The 22,741-nt window shown below is 48.3% G+C and overlaps 1 protein-coding gene across 3 annotated transcripts in view; it reads left to right on the forward strand.

The window, feature by feature from the left end:
- Window positions 1-22,528, forward strand: part of ST3GAL2 (ST3 beta-galactoside alpha-2,3-sialyltransferase 2) — a 49,593-nt gene extending 27,065 nt beyond the window's left edge. For 2 of the 3 annotated variants that reach the window (XM_055306506.1, XM_055306504.1), the window contains 6 exons: window positions 6,684-8,061; window positions 11,049-11,242; window positions 16,277-16,456; window positions 19,715-19,760; window positions 20,040-20,159; window positions 20,990-22,528. In XM_055306506.1, coding sequence (XP_055162481.1) covers window positions 7,723-8,061; window positions 11,049-11,242; window positions 16,277-16,456; window positions 19,715-19,760; window positions 20,040-20,159; window positions 20,990-21,163 — 1,053 coding nt within the window. In that variant the 5' untranslated portion in view covers window positions 6,684-7,722 and the 3' untranslated portion in view covers window positions 21,164-22,528. Of the gene's footprint in view, window positions 1-6,086; window positions 6,249-6,683; window positions 8,062-11,048; window positions 11,243-16,276; window positions 16,457-19,714; window positions 19,761-20,039; window positions 20,160-20,989 lie in introns of all 3 variants that reach the window. The other variant, XM_055306505.1, reaches the window with a different exon arrangement.
- Window positions 22,529-22,741: the final 213 nt, after the last annotated feature.

Consider the following 22,741-nt stretch of genomic DNA (forward strand, 5'->3'; position numbering starts at 1 on the left):
ATTTGTGACCACAAACCAGTCAGAGGACCATGGCATTGCTCTGCTACCTACCAAATTTCCCATGTGACTTCCCTGGTCTCTTAGAGGACTGTTTCACATCTGGTCTCTGTCAATATCCAACCCCAGCAATAAAGAGACCCTCTTCATTTCCTATCACTCCCTGTCTCTGTGCCTCATGCTCTGCTTTGCCTCCTGTTTCTCAGGTAGACCTTTTCCATGTAGGCACCAGCTTCCATCCCTTCTTATTACTCAAGGATTTTGCTGTGTTTTTTATTTTTTATTTTTATTTATGATAGTCACACAGAGAGAGAGAGAGAGGCAGAGACACAGGCAGAGGGAGAAGCAGGCTCCATGCACCGGGAGCCCGACGTGGGATTCGATCCCGGGTCTCCAGGATCGCGCCCTGGGCCAAAGGCAGGCGCCAAACCGCTGCGCCACCCAGGGATCCCTTTGCTGTGGATTTTAAAAAATATTTTATTTATTTATTCATGAGAGATAGAGAGAAAGGCAGAGACATAGGCAGAGGGAGAAGCAGGCTCTTCACAGGAAGCCTGATGTGGGACTCGATCCCAGGACCAGGATCACACCCTGAGCCAAAGGCAGACGCTCAACCGCTGAGCCACCCAGGCATCCCAAGGATTTTGCTTTTTGACTGTCCTGTCTTTTTCCTGCAGACAAACATTCTGCAATATCTCCCAACTTAACATTCCACTTTATCCCATTCCTTTTTTGGGTAACATTTATTGAGTTATAATTCACATACCATACAGTTCACCCATTTCAAGTGTACAATTCAGTGGGTTTTAGTCTATTCACATGATTATACAACCATACCACAAACAATTTTAGAACATTTCATCACCTAGAAGGCAACACCAAACTCAATAGCAGCACTCCCCATCTCCTCACAACTCCCTGCCCTAGGCAACCATTATCTGCCTTATGGATTTGCCTAGTAGGAAGTTTTATATCATATACATATTCTTTAAAGAATGAAAATAAAAAGTACTGTTTCCACCACCTAGATTAAGGAGTAATGTATTACCTAGCACTTCTGAAGCCTCTATAGGCCCCTCCTTGATCTATCTTATCTACCATCCTGTCCCTCCAGAGGAATTTCTTGAATTTTACATCACTTCTTTGATCTTATGTACTGTTTTATCTTCTATATGTGGAGGCATACATTTAGCTTTGCAAGCTTTCTAACTTCTGAGCGAACTCCTACTATTGACGTTTATCCTTGACTTACTTTTTTTGCTCAATATAATAGTTTTTTTTGTTACATTCATCCCTATTGATGTCTGAAACTAGAGTTCATTCATTTTTTTTTGTCTGCAGTTTTCAGCTCTTATCCATTGAACATCCTCGTATGTCTCTTGGTGTACATATCCATATGTACCTGGTAGTAGAAATACTAGAGTTGATTATATACCTATTAGGAAGGCCTAAGCTTTTAAAAAATAGAAAATTTCACAGACATGGAACAAATGGAACAACATGTTGTACATTACTGGTGGAAATGTAAGATGCTAAAATCACTTTGGAAAACTATTTTTTTTTTTTTGGAAAACTATTTGGTAATTTCTAGTAAAGTTTAGCATATACCTACCCAGTATTTCCACTCCCAGTTATTTACCCAAGAGAAATAAGAGTAGTGTCCACAAAAAGACTTATACAAGAAGTTTAGGGCAATTTTATTCATAACAACTCCAAGTTGGAAGCAAACCAAATGTCCAAATGTGGAAAAGAACAGACTATAGACAGATACAATATAGACGAGTCTCCAAAACACTGCACTGAACAAAAGAAGCCAGACACACAAGAGTGTACATAATAAGTGTTTATATGAATTTTAAGGGCAAGTGAATGTAATGTATGGTGACAAAACTCAGAAAAGTGGTGGATTGCTGGATATTGACTAGCAAGGAGTACAAGGGAACTAACTCTGCAGTGATTGGGATGCTCTGTGTGTTCTGATGGGTGGTTCTACGGATGTACATATAGGTAAAAATTCATCAAGTTTACATTGAAAGATATCTGCATTATATTACACGTGAATTAAATTCCAGTGGAAAAAAAACTGTCCTGAGTGGGGGTGAGATTTTAGGGGAAAAAATGAAACCCTATACTTAACCTGTTGTCAGAGTTCACCTTAAGCTTTAAATCTGCTTAAAATTACAAGCCGACTGAACTCACTGGATTTGTTAATGATTCTAAGTATTCAGCCTTTCAGTGAGAAAGCCATTCATTCCCACACCCAAATCTGAGGAGGATTAATCTCTGAGGATGTCCACACAAAGGAAGTCATAAAATAAATTAGCCCAGACAGCAAGGGGAACTTTCTACTCTCACATTCTATTCCCAACTATGCCTTTTGTGAGAAAGATGGTTTTTAATTTCTCTTTTAAAAAGCATAAAACACCACTGGGATATACTTATGTCTGTCTTTATTAAGTAATGCCAAATTATTTTCCAAAGCATTGTACCAATTTATTGTCCCAACAGTGGTGTGAGTGTTCTTAATACTCCATATCTTCTCCCAACTCTGGGTACTGTTATTTTTTTTTTATTTTCCCATAAAAGTCCTAGAAGAGAGCACAGGCAGTAAGTAATATCTGTGACATTGGCAATAGCAACATTTTTCTATATATGTCTCCTGAGGGAAGGGAAATAAAAGCAAAAATAAACCACTGGGACGCAGGCAGCCTGGGTGGCTCAGGGGTTTAGCGCCGCCTTCAGCCCAAGGTGTGATCCTGGAGACCCCGGATTGAGTCCCATGTCGGGTTTCCGGCATGGAGCCTGCTTGTGTCTCTGCCTCTGCCTCTCTCTCTCTCTATTTCTCTCATAAATAAATAAATAAATAAATAAATAAATAAATAAATAAATAAATAAAATCTTTAAAAGAAAACTATTGAGACAATATCAAAATAAAAAGCTTCTGCACAATGAAGGAAACAATCAGCAAAACTAAAAGGCAGCCTGTGGAATAGGAAAAGGTATTTGTAAATAACATATCCAATAAAGGGGTTAGTACCAAAATATATAAAGAATTTATACAAATCAAAACCCAAAAAACAAATAATTCAATTAAAAAATGGGCAGAAGACATGAACAGACATTCCTCTAAAGAAGGCATCCAGATGGCCAACAGATACATGAAAAGATGATCAGCATCACTCATCATCAGGGAAATGCTAATCAAAACCACAATGAGTTATCCCCTCACACCTGTCAGAATGGCTACAACCAAAAACACAAGAAACAACAAGTGTTGGCGAAGATGTGGAGAAAAAGGAACCCTCGTGCCCTTGGTAGAAATGCAAACTGGTGCAGCCACTGTGGAAAACAGTATGAAGATTCCTCAAAAGATTAAAAATAGAACTACCCTATGATCCAGCAATCACACTACTAGGTATTTACCCAAAGAATATAAAATAGTGTATTTATTCAAAGGGATACAAGCATTCCTATGTTTATCACAGCATTATTTAAAATAGGCAAATTATGGAAGCAGCCCAAGCATCCACTGATGAATGTATACAAAAGATGTGAGATATATATATATATATATATATATATATATATATATATATAGGAATATTATTCACACAAAAAGGAATATTATTCACCCATAAAAAGCATGCAGTCTTGCCATTTGCAACAATGTGGATACAGCTAGAGAGTATAATGCTAAGTGAAATAAGTCAGAGAAAGACAAATACCACATGATCTCACTCATATGTGGAATTTAAAAAGCAAAATAAATGAGCAAAGAAAAAAGACAAACTAAGAAACAGACTCTTAGCTGTAGAGAACAAACAGATGGTTACCAGAGGGGAGGTGGGTGGAGGGATGTGTGAAACAGGTGATGGGGATTAAGGAAGGCACTTGCCCTGATGACCATGGGGTTATGTATAGAAGTGTTGACTCACTATTTTGTACACCCAAAACTAGTATAACACTGTATATTAACTATACTGGAATTAAAACAAAAATTCCTCCATTTTAAGATGTAAATCAGGTCATGACACAGCCCTCTTCAAAACCCTGCCATCAAACAAAACAAAACAAAACAAAAACCCTGCCATCAGCTTCATAATAAATCCTAATCCCTTCAAAGCTCTTTGTGGCTGGCTTTGCTTTCCTCTCCACCACCGCCACCCTCGCCACCATCTCCTGCTTCATGGGTCTTCTTGTTCTCTGTTTTAACAGGTCAGGCTTGCTTCCTTCTTATTCTTTTTGCACTCTTTGTTTTCTCTCAGGGGTCTTTATAATTTCCCTTTGTATTTGCACCTAGACAGAAGCTCTGTGAGGACAGGATGGGTGTGTCCTGTCCCACACTGTCCCTGTGGCCCACCGCTGGTCTATTAAGTATCTGTGGAATGAACAAACAACTCCCCAGCAGCCAGGTAGCACCAGAAGCCTGATCTGATTCCCTTTTTGGTACCAGAGTGCGTGTCCTCCCTTCAATTTTTTTATATTGATGTGTGTATGAATGGGCTTAATGTGAGTGATCAGGGCAGCTGTGAGGGGAGAAATCAGAATTAGGCAGTGGGCAATTGGAGGGCACAGGAATTCCACTGGAGGAAACAAGGTGCATGAAAGCACTTCACAGGGTCAGCACTGGGTGACTTCTGGGGTTTGAGGTGCATGTCTAAGGGTCTGATGTTTCTTGGTCTCGGCAACAGTTCTTCCTTGTGTCTTTGCCCCCAATTCATGTTGAGCCACTCAGGCTCCTGGCCATGGAGTTCACAAAGCAAGGGCTTTCCTGGTTACTCCACTTCTCTGCTCTTCCCAAACACCTTGTTGAAGCTAGAGCTTTTCCTCTCCCCCACAAAGCAGCCTGTTACCTCAGGTGCTTCCTTTATTGAGTTAGAATCCCAAAGAGTTACTGACTTCCCCATCGGGGGAGACCTCTTCGTACTGGCTTCTGCCCAGCCCCTGCTTTCAGTGGCCACAGTGGGCTCTCCATCAGAAACCAGGTCTTTGTGGAGAGGCCCCTTGGAAAGTCATGTCTCCCTGGGCCACTCCCCTCAAGGTTGGTGCTCCCAGGCCCCAGGATGTTGGGAGCAACACCTGTAAAACCTCAAATTCTTTCACTTAAATGTTGGGTGTGGAAAGGGGCAAAGGGAGAATGGGAAGGGACAATGACCTGGCTTCCTATTTACAGACAGTCAGCAAAAGACCATGCCTTGGAGTCTGGCCTTCCAAATGGGTGCAACAAAACATTGGAAGTAAAGTACATTGGAGCCAGTGTTGCTGGAGCCCCTGGGAATTAGAGCCAGATGTCCTGGGTGAGAGGGAAGCTTTACTCGTGACCTTGGGAACAAGCTTCCATGTCTCCTTGTCACTTGTCCCAGAGCCCTTTGGTAGTTGAAAGAATTCACAGGCCTTTTTCTGTGCCCTGGCCAGTCACAGCCTTTGGAACCAGATAGACCTGGACACAGATCTCACCTCTACTCACAAGATTGTGACCTTAGGCAAGTTCCTTTACTTCTGCGAACATTATTTCCCCACCCAGTTAATGTTTTCCTTATTGGAACATGCTAGTTCCATTCCCTGATGGCTTTGTGGTTTGGCTTGGCTCCAGAAATTTGAGCTGCCATGTGTGGAGGGGGCAGCTGAGGTTCTTGAACACAAAGTCTCAGAGGAGCAGCAGCCAGAGGACTCTGGAAAGGCTGGCTGGAGCTTGAGCTGTCAGCAAGGGGCCTTGCTAGGCCCCAGGACTGGTCAGAACCAGGGCTAGCAGGATTTGAAGCAGAGCTGGTAGGGACAGGCAGGTGGCCAGATTTAAGTGATCCCCGTGGCATGGAGCCAAGGCCCAGGGCCTCCACTCTCAGCCTTGTGCCTGACTCTTACCCAGGCTCCCTTGCACAAGGCATGGATTCAGACTCCTTTTCTCAGGGCCCATCCCCAAACTGCTAGCTTTTCTCCCTGTTCTTGCCCACCAGGGCAGCACAAGGCCTCAGATTGTCCGTGCCCCAGGGGCTCTGGCATTCATTTTATCTGTAACATATAGATGAAGGCAGCTGTCCAGATGGCTGTGTGGTGGGGGCACTGAGCCCAGCACTTCTGTGTCCTGACAGGTTCTCTCCCTGATACTAGAGTTGGAAGGATTGTTAATGGTTCACTGAACTAACCCAGAAATGCCTCATCTAGAGCCCATACTCAAGAGAGGAGAAGGCAAATCCCAGGTCAGAGGCCCAGTCCTCCCCCAGTGACCTCTTGCTCAGAAGAGCTTGTCACAGGTACTCAGAGGGTAAAGAACACCAGGGTGGGGAGCCATATCTTCAGTCTCCTGTGATCTTTCTTCTGTACCATTTTCTCTTCAGTTTCAACTGAAATTAACCTTACATAGTTACACTAGGAACTTTCTAAACCTGGTTCTGCCAGTGATTTGCCATGGACTCCAAGGAAGTCATTTTATGTCCTTGTTTACTTTCTGGCTAATAAGTGAGAGAGCAGGCTAATCTTTTCCTCTGTAGCCCCTGAGAGCTATCTATGGGTGGGTAAAGGGGAGAGCGCTTTCTTTCGTCCACCCTTTGGTTAAATAGGCGTCTCTGCTGCTGGCTTTGTCCTCTCTGGGATGTGGGGGCAGGGCTGGGGGAGAGCGTGTGTATGTGTGTGTGTGTGTGTGTGTGCGCAATTTATCTGCACATTACTTTTTCTCTCTGCAATTTCAGGGTCATGCTGCAGCAGCCTGGCGCCTGACGAGTGAGGGGGAACCTGCCAGGGGATTACTGCTAGCACGAGCTAACAGCAGGACAGCAGGCCTCAGGGGAGTGGGGATGGGCAGAGCAGCCTGCCTGCAACGCTGGGCCAGTGGCACCAAGGAGGCCCAGGCCCTGGCAGGGAGCTCGGCACACGCTCAGCTGACCCAGACAGCATTCAAAGCAGGTCCCTGCTGAGCAGCAGATGTTCCCAGGCCCTGGAGGACTGCAAACGCCTCAGCAACCACATTTGGGGCTGTGACCATCAGGAGAAGGGACCAACACCTCGAATGGGAAGCAGAAGGGCAGAACCTGCTGCCAGGAGGATCTTGGTCTCTGCAGCAGAGTCTTCCGACACCCGTGGAGCTTCTTGGGTTTCTCCTCTCAGGACTGGGGCCTTGTTTCCTCCTCTCGCGGAGGGGGTAGGCCAGGAGGGCCAGCTGAGGTGGGGACGACTCTCGGATGGAATCCACGCCACTTGAAGCCCATGGGCTCTCTGCTGTGATTGGGGTTCGAGGGCTTCCCCACTGCAGGGGACGAGGGGCTGCCTCCGTGTCTGCTCATGAACCACAAGGACCCCGAATGCTCCAGACTGGACCATTTCGAGCCACCAAAGAGGGGGGCCCCCAGAGCTGGCAGCCAGCAGCTCCAAGGGACTAGAGAGCTGGGATGGACTGACCTCCCCCTCACCAGGGCATTAGGAGAGTCAGAGCCTCTGTGGCCCAGCTAGTGACAGAGAGACCCGATGAAGCCATAAGCTGGCACCTGAGTGACTCAGGGACAGGAGAGCCACTCCTGCCTACTGTGCTTTCTCCTTACGTTGAGGGAGGGTTTGGTAAGGGACCCCTGCCTCTGTTCCCTCCTCAGCACGTGCCCCTATGCCCTTTGCACGTGGTGCCAGGAGACGCAGGCTACACTGTGGCTGGCCCGTCAGTGGGCTGGGAAGGGAGTGGCCACGGTGACACCCACCCGCCCACCAGGCTGGTGGTCTAGCCCCCCGGGGCGCCAAACCATGAAGTGCTCCCTACGGGTGTGGTTCCTCTCTGTGGCCTTCCTGCTGGTGTTCATCATGTCACTGCTCTTTACCTACTCCCACCACAGCATGGCCACCTTGCCCTACCTGGACTCAGGGGCCCTGGGTGGTACCCACCGGGTGAAGCTGGTGCCTGGCTATGCTGGTCTGCAGCGCCTCAGCAAGGAGGGGCTCACCGGTAAGAGCTGTGCCTGCCGCCGCTGCATGGGTGACACTGGCGCCTCTGACTGGTTTGACAGCCACTTCAACAGCAACATTTCCCCTGTGTGGACCCGAGAGAATATGGATCTGCCTCCAGATGTCCAGAGGTGGTGGATGGTGAGAGCTGCAGCCCCTCCTGCCTCCCCTTTGCTGGCCCCTGTTTGGGAGTCATTCTTCAAGCCCCTGCTGGGATTTGGACCCCCAGAGCCTTGACAAAATATTACGTTCATTTGACCAGAGCCACCTACTAGGGTCACAGATTCTGAAAGGCAGGATGAGCTTTGGCCTGGAAGGAGAGAACTGTTTTCTAGTGTCTGTAGGGTCAAGGAGACCAGAAATACCTAGTAGCCAGGGAGGTAACTAGGAGAAATAGGCCCCAAGGAGGAAGATGGTGAAAGGTAAGGACTATGGCAGGGAAAAGGTCGGTCTGCCCTTTATAAAGAAGGGAGCCACTCTGCTGCAGCAACTGGTGCTCTTTCAGGGATGTGACCTATCATTGCTGGGTCTTCTGACCCTTTAAGAGAACCTAGAAGTCCACAGTTTTTTGTGTACTATCCTAATTTGTAAACGTTGGCTCACAATAATTTTAAACACCATGAGGGCCACTTATTTGACTTTTTACAATTGCTGGTAAAGACTTTCTTCCGGGTCAGGATAAGAAAACATTGTCAATTCCTATGGGTGATAAGGGAAATGAAGGGGAGGGGATGACGGGACAGGTGTGTTCAAGGCTCCCTGCCCTTTTGGATCCTGTCCCCTTTCAGCTGCTTTTAACTGGCCTTCCATCCCTGTCATCTCTGGAGTATCACACCCCAGGCTCTGCCAAGGCCATCTGGTTGCCAGTCATGTCAGGTAGAACAACATTGGTACTTAGCCCAGGGGCCCAGAGGCTACCTACATTCCCCACTGGCGGCCTTGGGAAGCAGCTCATGGCTCCTGGTTTCCCCAGCTGGCATATGGGGAGGATGATGACTCCCCTGTTTCTCACATTCAGAGAAGCAATAAGGATGAGCTCCTGTGATCAGGCTTATCAGAATAATTTACAGATCCCACTTCCTGACCCAGACTGTCTAAGTCCCTAAGAATGGGGAGATCTACAGAGCAAGGATCATCAGGAGCCCCACAGGCCAATCCTGTAACAGCCTGGAGCTTTTGAAGGGTTCTGCTTGTTAATCATAGTCACAGCCTTCATTTTGTGGGGAAAATCATGGTTCAGATTGTGCACAGGGCTTGCCCAAGGTTATGGGTCTCTGTAGTGGTCATCAAGAGCAGAACAGGACTCTAGGCAGACGTAGACCTATGGATAGGCCAAGCCTCCTTCTTCCCGTAGGAATGGAACTCAGGGCAGTTTAAGCACCAAGCATGTTCCTTGGCCAAGACACAGCAGAAACCACTGCTCTCACTCCTCACAGCCACCCTCTTTTGCTATGAACTTAGAAATTCCTGTGTCAGAGCTAAGCTTCCCTTCCACACTCAGTTTGTGTTCTTGTTCTTAGGGGCCTTTCTTGTGTGCAGAAGAGAGGCAGAGAAGCAGGCCTATGTGGTCTCCTTCATTTATGGTATCCCCTGATCAGCTCCTGCTTAGTTATAATCCTTGTGTTATGGCTCAGAATACAGAGCTTTTTATGCCTTTTTTTTTTTAAGAGAGGAAGCGGGGAGGGGCAGAGGGGAAAAGAGAACCCTCAAGCTGACTCCATGCCCATTGCAGGCCCAACATAGGGCTCAGCCTCACAAATCTGAGATCACAACCTGAGCAGAAACCAAGAGTCAGATGCTTAACTGACTGAGCCACCCAGACACCCCCCACAGATCATTTTAACACCCTAGTTTCTACCTTACTGATCTGTGGCTTGTGGATCAAGTCCAGTTTGTTCAATTTTTTTTAATTAAAAAAATTTTTTTTAAGATTTTATTTATTTATTCATGAGAGTGGGGGGAGGCAGAGACACAGGCAGAGGGAGAAACAGGCTTCATGCAGGGAGCCCGATGTGGGACTTGATCCCGGGTCCCCAGGATCAGGCACCAGGCTGAAGGCGGCGCTAAACTGCTGAGCCACCAGGCTGCCGCCCAAAAAATTTTTTTAAAATATTTTCTTTATTTAGAGAGAAAGAACATTCAAACAGGGGTGGGGTAGAGGGAGAGAAGAGAGAGAATCTGGAGTAGATTCTGTGCTAAGCACAGAGCCCAATGTGGGGCTTGATCCCAGGACCCTGAGATTACAACCTTAGCCGAAATCAAGAGTTGGCTGCTCAACCACCTGAGCCACCCAGGCGCCCTTGTAAATATTTAAAAAATATTTGTAATAGTTACCAACACTTAGAAATCAGGATATTTCACATGAAATCTATATTTTCAGCTTCTCAAAAAACTGGAAAATTTGGTCCTTTTGGGCTCACAATACCACATGGCAACATTGGCTGATGTCACTTGTTTTTGAGGAGGCCTCCTGTTTGCCATAAGCCCCATCTGCCTCTTCACTCCTGAGCTTTGCTTGCCTGGCACGTAGGCATTTGAGGGCAGCCCCAGCTTCCTGTCACAGTCTTTTGCGGTCACTGGTGGTGGGAAGAGCAGGGAACCAGTTTGATTCCAGCCATTCTGACTTTGAAAGAATTCCTATATTTCACTGCCTTCCCTCCTCCTGTCCTCCAGGGCTCAGGGGGTGTCTCCAGTTATCCCTGGATATTGCCTCAGATGAGGCTCTGGGCCCTCAGGCTGAGTCCCAGCGGCGCCCTCTGTAGGCTGGTTAGGAATGAGCCCCTGAACTTCACAGGGTTTTCTCTGCTAACTGCACCTCAAAATGACTGACTCATAGCTCCCCTGAGAGTACAGCAGAGCAGGGGCCTCTGGAGGCTTGACAAGCCCAGAAGTTTCTTTGCTTTGTAGAACCACTTGACCCCTGAGTCCCTCCAGTTCATTAGAGTACTCCTGATGAGCAGGGCACCAGTCTTGAAGGGGACGTTGTACCATTGTTGAAAAGGGGAACATCCTCAACTGTTCAGAGAGAATTGCTCTCTCTGACTGAGACTGGACGGTGAGGGCAGCAGGCAGGAATAACTCCCTGTTTGCATAATCCCCCCTCCTTCCTTCTCCCCTCACGTCCACAGATGCTGCAGCCCCAGTTCAAGTCACACAACACCAACGAGGTACTGGAGAAGCTGTTCCAGATAGTACCAGGCGAGAACCCCTACCGTTTCCGGGACCCCCACCAGTGCCGGCGCTGTGCGGTAGTGGGGAACTCAGGCAACCTGCGGGGCTCTGGCTACGGCCCAGATGTGGATGGGCATAACTTCATCATGAGGTGAGCCCTGGGGAGCCGCAGGGACGGGCCCAGGACAGGCCTCCAGAGGGAGGGACTGGCCTCCTTAGTCTTGTCTGGCAGTGGAGGAGTTGCCGCTTGGATTTGGAGTTGTTCTTGGATACCAGAACCTTCGATAAAGGCCCGAGTTTCAGGCTATTTGTTGGGTAGATGGGGAGCCAGAATTTGTACTCCATTCTTGCTTGAGGCCAGCACTCAGTTTCTAGCTCTGAACTCCTCCTAAAAGGGCTGGGAGTAGACTTCTGGTGTTTTCTGGTGAAAAGTCCCAGCAGCGGTCCTTTCACCTGCTGTGTCCCCTCAGTGCTGGGCCGGGAGTGAGAGCCCCACACTAGTGTCTTGCTTAATAACCACAGATGTTTCCTTCTGGCAGACTCAGAGAAGGCAGAGGTACTGGGCAGAGCTTGCTCTGGGCTGCTGTCTCCTACCTTTATTTCATAAGGCTTAGATTGTGTGGGGGCAAATTCATTTAATGGACATCTGTACCCAGCCTGAGGGAAGCAGAGGAGTTAGGAGGGCGTTCATTTCAGACAAAGACAGAGCTATGAGCCTGGAGGTGAGCGGGGACTAGATTTCTTTTTTTAAGATTTTATTTATTTGGGATCCCTGGGTGGCGCAGCGGTTTGGCGCCTGCCTTTGGCCCGGGGCGCGATCCTGGAGACCCGGGATCGAGTCCCACGTCGGGCTTCCGGTGCATGGAGCCTGCTTCTCCCTCTGCCTGTGTCTCTGCCTCTCTCTCTGTGACTATCATAAATAAAAAAAAAAAAAAAAAGATTTTATTTATTTATTTATTTATGAGAGACACACAGAGAGACAGACAGAGACAGAGGCGGAGGGAGAAGCAGGCTCCACGCAGGGAGCCCGACATGGGACTCGATCCCGGGACTCCAGGATCATGCCCTGGGCCGAAGGCAGGCGCTAAACCACTGAGCCACCCAGGGATCCCTGGAGACTAGATGTTTGACTTGGTTTTGTTTTGTTTTCTTAAGTAGGCACCACACCTAGCATGGAGTCCAACACAGGCTTGAATTCACCACTCTGAGATTAAGACCTGAGCGGAGATCAAGAGTGGGATGCTTAACTAACTGAGCTATCCAGGCGTCCCTAGGTGAACATGAGCTGCACATTCTGCTCCTGAACCTGTGTTTTCTTACTTCCTCCCTAGACTTGGGGACAGGAAATGCCAAAGTGGGCATCCTTCCATCCCACTCCTTGGTGGAAGAAGAGCCTTAAGAGTAAAGATGCTGAAAACGCCCAGTTTTCACTAACCGTCTCTTAGGATGAGCATTGCAGAAAGACCAGGTTCCCCAGGAGGCAGGAGGAAGGGCTTTGTCTTAGAAACTGTTGCTGTTTCCATGGCAACACCAAGGCAGCCGTATGTCTCTGAGGCTTTTCACCCGTTCCTTGCAAAAACCTTTTTCATGTTGAGAATGGTAAGGGGTGGGGGAGAGGAGGGATGCTAGGCCCCATCCAGGAACCCAGAGCCACCTGAGAGTCTTCCCTCCCCACCCCACCTCCACCCCCCGCCCAGTTGCTGGCTTTCAGAATGTGAGGGAGGCAAGCTGGTTGCTGGAGAAGGAGCTCTCTCCATCCAGACACAGTGGCCAAAGTGGGAAATGAGACGTTCATCACTTCTGTGCAGCCCTGGGACATTCCAGAAGCCCAGGGAAATGCTCTTGAGTGCCTGAAGCTCCTGCCATCCATGCCCTGCCACCTGTACCAAGTAGATGCTTTCATTATGCATGTAGGTGATGGTTGAGAAGCTCCAGGGTGGAAGCAGACAAAAAAAGCTTGGCTACTATGACATCTGGATAGTACCTGATTTATGTTTTGTGGAAGGGCTTACCCAGATTGAATTGTTTTTTTTTGCTGATCTGTACAAAGAGCTAGATGGTACTGGAGGTGATTCTTTGCTTATAGGCATGTCTTGATTTGGAACCAGTGGGGAGACCTCCCTGCTCCCTGGAAGCAGGACCAACATAAAACCCCACTGAGCTGAGTTACAGTGAGATGATAGCTGTACCCATATTTGCCTACGCCACTCCCCAACTTCCTCCTCCTCCTCTATGTCTTCTGAGCCCTGCTAGCAATTCCAAATGAAGTTGAGCTGGTCCTGCCTCAGCCAGCCAGCAGATAGATCCACAACTCCTAAAACAAGTGCTTGGCAGATTGTAGGCTCACCATAAATATGTGAATGAATCAAAGAGACTAGGTGACCAAATATCAAACCCTAAGCATGAATCCACATCCACCCTTCCTGTGCCTTTGCTCTCAGGTGCTTTGGTGGGTGGAGGCAACCAGGAACAGATAGAATCCTAGAATGTTTTTCTCCTGAGTCATGGAGATGTAGTTCATCCTCCATCCTGCTCTGGCCCCTTTCCAGGGCTTGACTTCTCCAGAATAAATCAGAGCCTTAATGCAATATCCTGTCCTCAAAAGCATGCCCTGTTCCTACCCTCTACCTTGGAGGCTCTGAAACATCTTTTTGGACTTCTTTCTCCATTCATCCCTAGACTTTTGAAATCTGGTGCCTGCCCAACAAGTGGGAGGGATCCAAGGAAGGTGGAAGGTCTAAGAAGGGACTTTGTCACAACTGTGGCTGCAGATGCAGTGGAAAAGGCAGATGAGGGAGGTGGATTGTCTTCAGAGGCCAACCTGGGGTACTTGTAGACATTTGATCTGTGGGACCAGTTTGGCCTCTCCATGTCAGGTGAAATGAGGTTTGTTTCTTAGGTACTCACCAGTGTGAACCTTGACCCCAGCTCCCTCCCAGTCCAGACCCCAGCCTACTTGAGTATCACCAACACCAACTCAGGTGTTCCAACTCCTGCTATCCCCTTACATATACCAGGTAGCTGAGAAACACCATCCCTTTTAAGGCTTTCTCTCCAAACTGCTCTGTTTCTCACAGACCCCAGGGCTGATGTGGCAGAAAGCAGATCCAGACTCTGGCTGTGGTGACGTAGGACACTAGTGCTGAATGTAGAGCCATAGTAGCCCCAGCAAACTGTCATTAATGCATGGGGAAAGCTACTTCTAGGCTATTTTAAGAGACAAAATCTCTGAACTCTAAAGACCAGGAGAACAGAGGGGCACCCAGACAGGAGGCAGAGGGCAGTTCAGTTAACCTAATGAAATAGAGTATAGTTGGTCCTACAGAGAAGATTCGAGGCATCTGCTTGAACCAGACTAGAATTGAAATGGCCAAGAACAAAAACTCACTATATGGTTCCAAATCAGGCCACCTCTCAGTTATGGCTTCCCAGCCCCAACACTCTCCAGTTCTTGAAGGTAAGGGAACCAGAGAGGTAGGAGGTACAGCAATATGACCAGCAGTGGTGGAGTACCCTGGACATGCTTTTACTATGTCGTGCTACCAATGGGAGAGGAGCAGGAGGAAGGCATTGTGGGAGCCCCAGTGACTGGTCTTCATTCAGCCCAGCTAAGTGGTGCCAGCCATTTTAAGGACAGGTAATGTTCATACTGGTTTTACATAATAGGCATAAAAAGCAGGGAAAGCACATGGAGACTTTGTTTCCTCTCTCCCGGGTCCCTTTTTCCCCACTGGAAGGCAAGGTTATGGTCACCTCCCTGGGTAGTCATGATTCTGCAAAGTGGTTCACACAAGACAGGAATGTTCTCATAAACAGTCACAGCAGAAAAGACCAACATGTTTGTGTTCAAAGCTGGATCACCTGTTTTGAAGATGCTCGCCAAAAGAGGGAGCTTTGATTTTATTGATCCTGTGTTTTGCACTGGTTGAAAGGAAGTAAAAGCCTTCTTGGCTTATTGTACCCAGGAGGGTGGCAAGCCTGCTCTGGGTTTCTGAGTTCTTCCATGGCAGTGTGGGAGAAACAGATCCACACTGCACATCACCAGGGGACAGCCAAAGTGGGTACTGCCAGAATTCGGAGCATCCCTCTTGGCCTTGGACAGAAAGGCAGCTAGAAGCTGAAATACAGGGGTGGAGGGGCTGGTGCTGGCGGCATAGAGGCTGCCATCTGGCCCAGGAACACTTCAGCTTCTTATGCACTTCTACTGTCTTCTAGGAAAGAAAACAGAACAGCCAGGTAAGGTTGAAGCTGTAGAAGACTGTTCTTTTCTTTAAAAAAAAAAAAAAAAAAAAAAAGTTAAATATGTGCCTGTTCTTGGGGGGGAAAAGTCCAGAAATGTATACACTAAAAGATGAATTACTCTTCCCCATCCCATTTCCCAAGAGTAACCTTTTTTTTTTTTTTTTACCAATTTTAGTACTCTTCCAGGTTTTGTTATATTCATATATAAAAGTATGTTTTTCTTTCCTCCTCCTTTCTCTCTTTCTGCCTCTTTTTCTATTTTTACACAAAATGGTTTCACACTGTCTACTTTTAAGTTTTCCTTTTGTGAGTTGTTAACTCCCTCTGCAGCACATAGTAGTATTCAAAAGATATGTATGAAAAGGAAAGAGGGGGATGGATACCTCACGCTACTTGTTTTTTTCACTGGACTTATTTCTTATTAGCACATATAAATCTGGTTCATTCATTCTCATGGCTACATGGTATTCCATATGTGAGTGTGCCAAAATGCACTGACCAGTTCTTTATTGTTAAATTGATTCTCTTTTTCACTACTGTAAAAAATAATGCACTGAATATCTTTGTATATGTCTTTGCAGATTTATGCAACCATTTTTGTAGGATATCTATAAATAGAATTACTGGGTCAAAGTGTACACCCATTCATATTTTTTAAAAAAGATTTTATTTATTTATTCATGAGAGACACAGAGAGAGAGAGAGGCAGAGACACAGGCAGAGGGAGAAAGAAGCTCCATGTAGGGAGTCCAATGCAGGACTCAATCCTGGGACTCCAGGATTACGCCCTGGGCCGAAGGCAGGTGCTTAACCGCTGAGCCACCCAGGGATCCCCCACCCATTCATTCACATTTTTGATGGCTAGCACCAAATTGTCCTCTAAAAATCTTGTACCAGTTTTCATGGCTAGACTTTTTCTCATGTCACCCCCTTGTCCCTGCAGGATGAATCAGGCGCCAACTGTGGGCTTTGAGCAGGATGTTGGCAGCCGAACTACCCACCATTTCATGTACCCCGAGAGTGCCAAGAACCTGCCTGCCAACGTCAGCTTTGTGTTGGTGCCCTTCAAAGCTCTGGACCTACTATGGATTGCCAGCGCTTTGTCCACAGGGCAAATCAGATTGTAAGTCACTCTGCCCCCTGGGAATAGAATATGGGTGACAGGAGCATTTTGAGAAAAGTCTTCCCAGGGATTGGCTCTTAGACTTCCTTTAACTGAATATTTTGACCAAGAGGGGCTGGTGAGGAGGGAGGCATTCAGAGGGAGGACCCAAAATTGTGGGTTAGATGAGGCCACCCCTTGTTCACTGTCACTTCCTGCATAGTGACAGCTAGCTGGTGGTAAAAAGGGGAGGGAAAATTTTGGTCTCCTTTCCAGGAGGTGGCTTCTGACTGTGGGAGCTCTGCCTTCTAAGAGTTTTCTTTAGAGGCAGTTGCCCAATCACAGGTAAAAGCCTCAGGAAATTCAATTCACCAAGTTTTTTTTTTTTTTTTTAACTGAAGTCTAGTTGATGCATGTTTCATTAGTTTCATCACCAAGTATTTTTAACAGCTTTATTGAGATCTAATTCAAATGCCATTCAAGTCACGCATTTAAAATATACAAGTCAATGGCTTTTATTAAATATAGTGTTATATAACCATCACAATTTATTTTAGAATTATTTCATCTTCTTAAAGATGAAGATTAAAGATCTAAAGATACCTCTGCACCCCTTAGCATTACCCTCACTCCCTCCATCCCCTGCCCCGCAGCCCTAGGCAACAACCACTAACCTACTGTCTCATCCTGTGTGTGTGTGTGTGTGTGTGTGTGTGTGTGTGTGTGTGAGTAAATGTATATAACATATGGGGCACTTGGCTGGCTTTGTCAGTGGATCATATGATTCGCGGGGTCGTGATTTCAAGCCCCATCTTGGGTGTAGAGATTATTTAAAAACTAAAAATAAGTAAAAACTACCTTTTTCAGGTCACTGCCCACATTCTCCATCAAAAATATAAATAAGGGCAGCCCCGGTGGCGCAGCGGTTTAGTGCCGCCTTCTGCCCAGGGTGTGATCCTGGAGATCCGGGATCGAGTCCCACATCGGGCTCCTTGCATGGAGCCTGCTTCTCCCTCTGCCTATGTCTCTGCCTCTCTCTCTCTCTCTGTCTCTGTCTCTCATGAATAAATAAAATTTAAAAAATACATTAAAAATATATATAAATAAGCCAAAAAACTGTATGTGACATTATATATATATATATATATATTTTTTAAGATTTTATTTATTTATTCATGATAGAGAGAGAGAGAGGCAGAGACACGGGCAGAGGGAGAAGCAGGCTTCATGCAGGGAGCCTGATGCGGGACTCCAGGATCACGCCCTGGGCCAAAGGCAGGCACTAAACCACTGAGCCACCCAGGGATCCCCCATAAAATATATTTTAACCATATGGTTCAGTAGCATTAAATAATTTATTTTATTGTGCAAACATCACTCTATCCATCTCCAGAACTTTTTCATAATTTCAGATGGAAATTGTACCCATTAAACAAGAACTCTCCATATCCCCCACTACCTAGCCCCTGCTAACCACTAGTCTTTTTTCTTCATGATTTGACTGTTGTAGATACTTCATGTAAGTGGAATTATAGTGTTTGTTCTTTTGTGTCTGGCTTATTTCACTTAGCATAATGTTTTCAGGGTTTATCCATGTTTTAGCATATACAAGATTTCATTCCTTGTAGAACCTGGATAGTATTCCATTATGTGGATATACCATATTTTATTTATCTGCTCATCCATCAGTGGACAATTAGGCTGTTTCCATTTTTTGCCTGCTGTCACCGTATTTTTTTAACAAATCTTTTTTTAAAGATTTTTTTTTTTTTAAGCAAGAGAGAGCACAAGTGGGAGGGGCAGAGGGAGAAGGAGAAAAGCCAAAACCAAGAGTCGGACACTTAACCAGCTGTATCGCCCAGGCGCCCTTGTTACCACATTTTTTTAAATTTATGTTTTTTTTAAAGATTTTATTTATTTATTCATGAGCGGCACACACAGAGAGAGGCAGAAACACAAGCAGAGGGAGAAGCAGGCTCCATGCAGGGAGCCCGATGTGGGACTCAATCCCAGGACTCCAGGATCACACCCTGGGCCAAAGGCAGGCACTAAACCACTGAGCCACCCAGGGATCCCTAAATTTCTATTTTTTAAAAGATTTTATTTATTCATGAGAGGTAGGCAGAGACATAGGCAGAAGAAGCAGCCTCCCTGTGGTAAACCTGATGTAGAACTCGATCTCAGAGCTCCAGGGTCACAACCTGAGCCAAAGGCAGATGCTCAACTACTAAGCCACCCAGGTATCTCTCACATTTTTTTTTTTAAGATTTTACTTATTTGAGGGGCGCGTGGGTGGCTCAGGCAGTTAAGTATCTGCCTTCAGCTCAGGTCATGATTCTGGAGTCTTGGGATCAAGCCCTGCATTGGGCTCCCTGCACAACGGGAAGTCTGCTTCCCCTTCTGCTCCTCCCCCTACTCATGCTTACTCTCTTTCTCCCTAGAATAAATAACTAAAAAATCTTTAAAAAAATAATTGAGGGGACCCCTGGGTGGCGCAGCGGTTTGGCGCCTGCCTTTGGCCCAGGGCGCAATCCTGGAGACCCGGGATCGAATCCCACGTCGGGCTCCCAATGCATGGAGCCTGCTTCTCCCTCTGCCTGTGTCTCTGCCTCTCTGTCTCTGTGACTATCATAAATTAAAATAAAAAAAAATAATTGAGACAGAGAAAACATGATGGGGAAGGGGAGAGGGAGAAGGAGAGACAAGCAGACTCCCTATTGAACACAGAACCTGATGTGGGGCTGGATTCCAGGACCCTGGGATCATGACTGGAGCCCAGGCCGGTTGATCAACAGCTGAGCCACCCAGGTGTCCTGCCACATATTTTTTTTAAACACAAAGTTATGGTTTTCTGACTTTATCTTATATTTGGGAGACATAAGGGCTAATTAATAGGAAGGAGGGATTTGTGCCAAATGTGAGGATAGTAGTGAGAGGGTCATTGTGGGCAGAACTAAGACATAGACATGGTAGGTATGAGATAATTGGCTAAATCAAGAGGAGAGTTCACAGCTGAGTATTGTGGAAAGCAAAGTTGAGGTTGGATAATAGAAGGCCCCAGTGTTTGTCTAAAACATTCTATTTTATCCTGAAGGACAAGGGTAGCCTCTGAAGGTTTCTGAGCAAGGTACTGCAGTGATGTGTTATGGGGAAGCAGTCTGGAAGCAAGGCATCTGTATTAAGGCTGACATCACTCAGACCTGAGAGAGAAGAAAGGCATCTCTGGGCCTTTCTAGATCCCAAGAGCCATCTAAATGTTATTTATCTTTCTGCTTACAGCACCTATGCGCCAGTGAAGTCCTTCCTTCGAGTGGACAAAGAAAAGGTAAGCTCCCTCCTCCTTTCCCTTCTTCATCCCCATTTCATTGGAGGAAACTGTGCAGACTTGACTTATGGTGTGTCTGGTCCAGTGGCTCAGGTGTCCCCCAGTGCCCTTCCAGACCCCTGAGTCCCCCACATCTGCTGGCATGCCTGACCCCCTCAGAGGCCACAGGAACCAGGGAACATGGAAGAACAGGTCTGCTGGCAAGCTTGGAGGAACACCTGACCTGAGTCTCCAGGCCCCCAAAGCTCCTCATGGGTCTGTTACCTTTTCTCCTGCCAGGTTCAGATCTACAACCCGGCATTCTTCAAGTACATCCACGACCGGTGGACAGAGCATCACGGGCGGTACCCTTCCACAGGGATGCTGGTGCTCTTCTTTGCCCTGCATGTTTGTGATGAGGTGGGTCGCCCAGTGTTAGGGGTACAAAAGGGACACCCACAGATCAGAGGGAGTCAGTCCTTCATAGGGCTTAAGAGAGCAAGAGGAATGTGGCTTTGTAGGCAGATATCAAGTGGCTCTGATTTCCCCCATTTCTAGGTTGTCAAGTATACATCTTCATTTCCCAAACTCACGACGTTGGTGATTTTACCAAATCTTAAATCACTTCAGTGAAAAGTTAAATTTACTTAAAAAGGAAATAGACTACCACCACCATAATGGGTTATTACATGCCATAAAGAAAAAAAAATAACCAAAAGTATAAATAGAAAGCAAGCAATGTAGTTCAGTTCCAGGGGATGGTCCTCTCCCACAGCTGTGGGCCCCGGGCCGGCTGTGGGTGTAACGCTGGAGGCCAGTGGTTCAGGAGCCGCATGTCGCTAGCCAGCGGGGCTGCTGTGCACGCTCGGTAGTGCTCACGCCCAGCACACCCACTTCAGTGTGGTCCTGGGTACTTGACCAGCTTTCCTGTCAAAGTACTGCATTGCAAACGACAGCAACAAGACAAAAACCGAAAGGAATGTTAGCAAGGGTTGGGGAGCTGTCCTAGCCGGACTGAGGCGTCTGGGCTGCGGGGAGGCGGGCGGACGAAACCACAGGCAGCAGCGGCCTTCCCCGGGCAGCGTGCGCAGCTCCAGGCCTGGGTGCCCCGCCTCCCCGGTGCCTCTGCGAACTGGCTGCCGTCGGGTCGCCGCGGCCGCCGTGTCCCAGCCTGCCAAGGACCCGAGGCTCTTCCGCGCCCCGGCCCCCGACCCCCGACGCGGGGTGACCTGCGCCGCCCTCCCCTGCAGGTGAACGTGTACGGGTTCGGGGCCGACAGCCGGGGCAACTGGCACCACTACTGGGAGAATAACCGGTATGCGGGCGAGTTCCGGAAGACGGGAGTGCACGACGCCGACTTCGAGGCCCACATCATCGACTTGCTGGCCAAGGCCAGCAAGATCGAGGTCTACCGAGGCAACTGAGCCCGGCCTCGCCGCGACCCTTCGGCCCAGCCGCGAGGCTGCGACGCTCGCTCCGCAGCCGGGACTCCCGGCCAGCCCGAGGGCGGCGGCCTTGGCGAGGGCGCGGCGCCCGGTTGGGCGTCTCCAGCCCTTGGGAGCGACGCCAAGTCGCGGTCTGGACCAATCATGCTGCAAGTCCAGCGAGCGCCGGCTGTCCCCCGCCAATCAGGAGACTTTGGGGGCTGGCCCAGGCCTGGCACCCAATCAGCGCTGCAGTGGGAGCGGAGGCTCTTTCTCCCAGCCAATCATGCGACTCAAGGAGAACTTCCGGCGCTGGGCCCGGTCTCCTCCAATCAATGGCCTTCGGAGGCGGGCCGGCCGCCGCTGAATCCCCACTCCCCTATGCTTTGGGTAGGATTTTGTTTTATGCTTTTTAAGGAGTAGTGGTTGGTTCCGGCCTCAGTGGAGTACTTTCCTCAGGCTCTGCGGGAGGAGTGTCGGTGGCCTGTCGGCGGTACTCGGCCAGGGGCACCGAGGAGGAAGCGGGGGGGAAGGTGCGGGGCAGCAGCGGCTGGGCCTCCCTTCGCCGGGGGCCCCTCGCGACCTCGGGGCGGGGGGGGGGGGCGTTGGCCTCTCGCTTCTGGAGGTCCGGGGGGAATCGGGTGGTTCCCGGGGAGCGCGCTTTCATCCCCGGGAAGAGCTAGATCCCTCTCAAACCTTTTCAGGCCTCAGAGCACGCTAGGCCGCGTATTTCCTTTATCTTTCGGGCCCAGATGGGTGAGTGTAAACCCACCAAAGAAAGGCAGTGGAGCGTGGGTCCCCTCGTCCTCCCTTGTCCCCATCCCCACCTTTGGCCACCCTATGGAATGGCCTTCCTGACCAGGGCATTGAGCATCCCACCTGGAAACTAGAACTGTATTCGCCCGTTGCTAGGGCTCGGAGTTCGCCGATGGCCTAACTCGAGCGCAGGGGTGAGGAACAGGGCAGGGGACCCGGAAGCCCCGTCACTTCAGATGTAAGGTGCTTCTCACTCTCGTGTACTCTCGCGGCCCCTTACTGTTCGCCCACAACTTTTTTAGTGTCCCTTCTTAAGCCCTGGGCCTCCTCACCAGCCTGCTCGTCCTGGGATTGGGGGTGGGGGGTGGGGCACTGCTGGCTTCTCCAACCCCCTACCCCTCCTCGCTCGTCTTTAGCCGGCTCTAGGGAGAGGAAGGCAGGCTGGAGATGGGGAGCCCAGCTGCCTGGTGCATGCACCTTTTTCCTCCGCCCATCACCCCAAAGAGGAGTAGGAAACCTCTTGCTTGGGGGTGGAATTTGCTTTGGTCTCCTAATTTAGTTAACTTGAGGTTACCAGGGATGGCTGACCAACAAAGATTCTTTTAAAATTCCAGGCTGGCCATGCAAATTGCTGGGATCCTAGCTGGGGAGGAGTCGACTGACTTGCCCGCCTTGCATGTCTCCTCTCCTGCCCCTGCGTCCCCTCCCTCTGCCACGCTCACTTCCTGCCTCCTCTCTCCAACCCATTTTCCATTTTCAGCTCTAGAAGGGCAGGGATGCTTACAAACAGGAGTTACACCTGGAAGTTACTTCCAAGACTGA

The sequence above is a fragment of the Nyctereutes procyonoides genome, unplaced genomic scaffold, assembly GCF_905146905.1.
Source record: "Nyctereutes procyonoides isolate TBG_1078 unplaced genomic scaffold, NYPRO_anot_genome, whole genome shotgun sequence".
Classification (NCBI taxonomy): domain Eukaryota; kingdom Metazoa; phylum Chordata; class Mammalia; order Carnivora; family Canidae; genus Nyctereutes; species Nyctereutes procyonoides.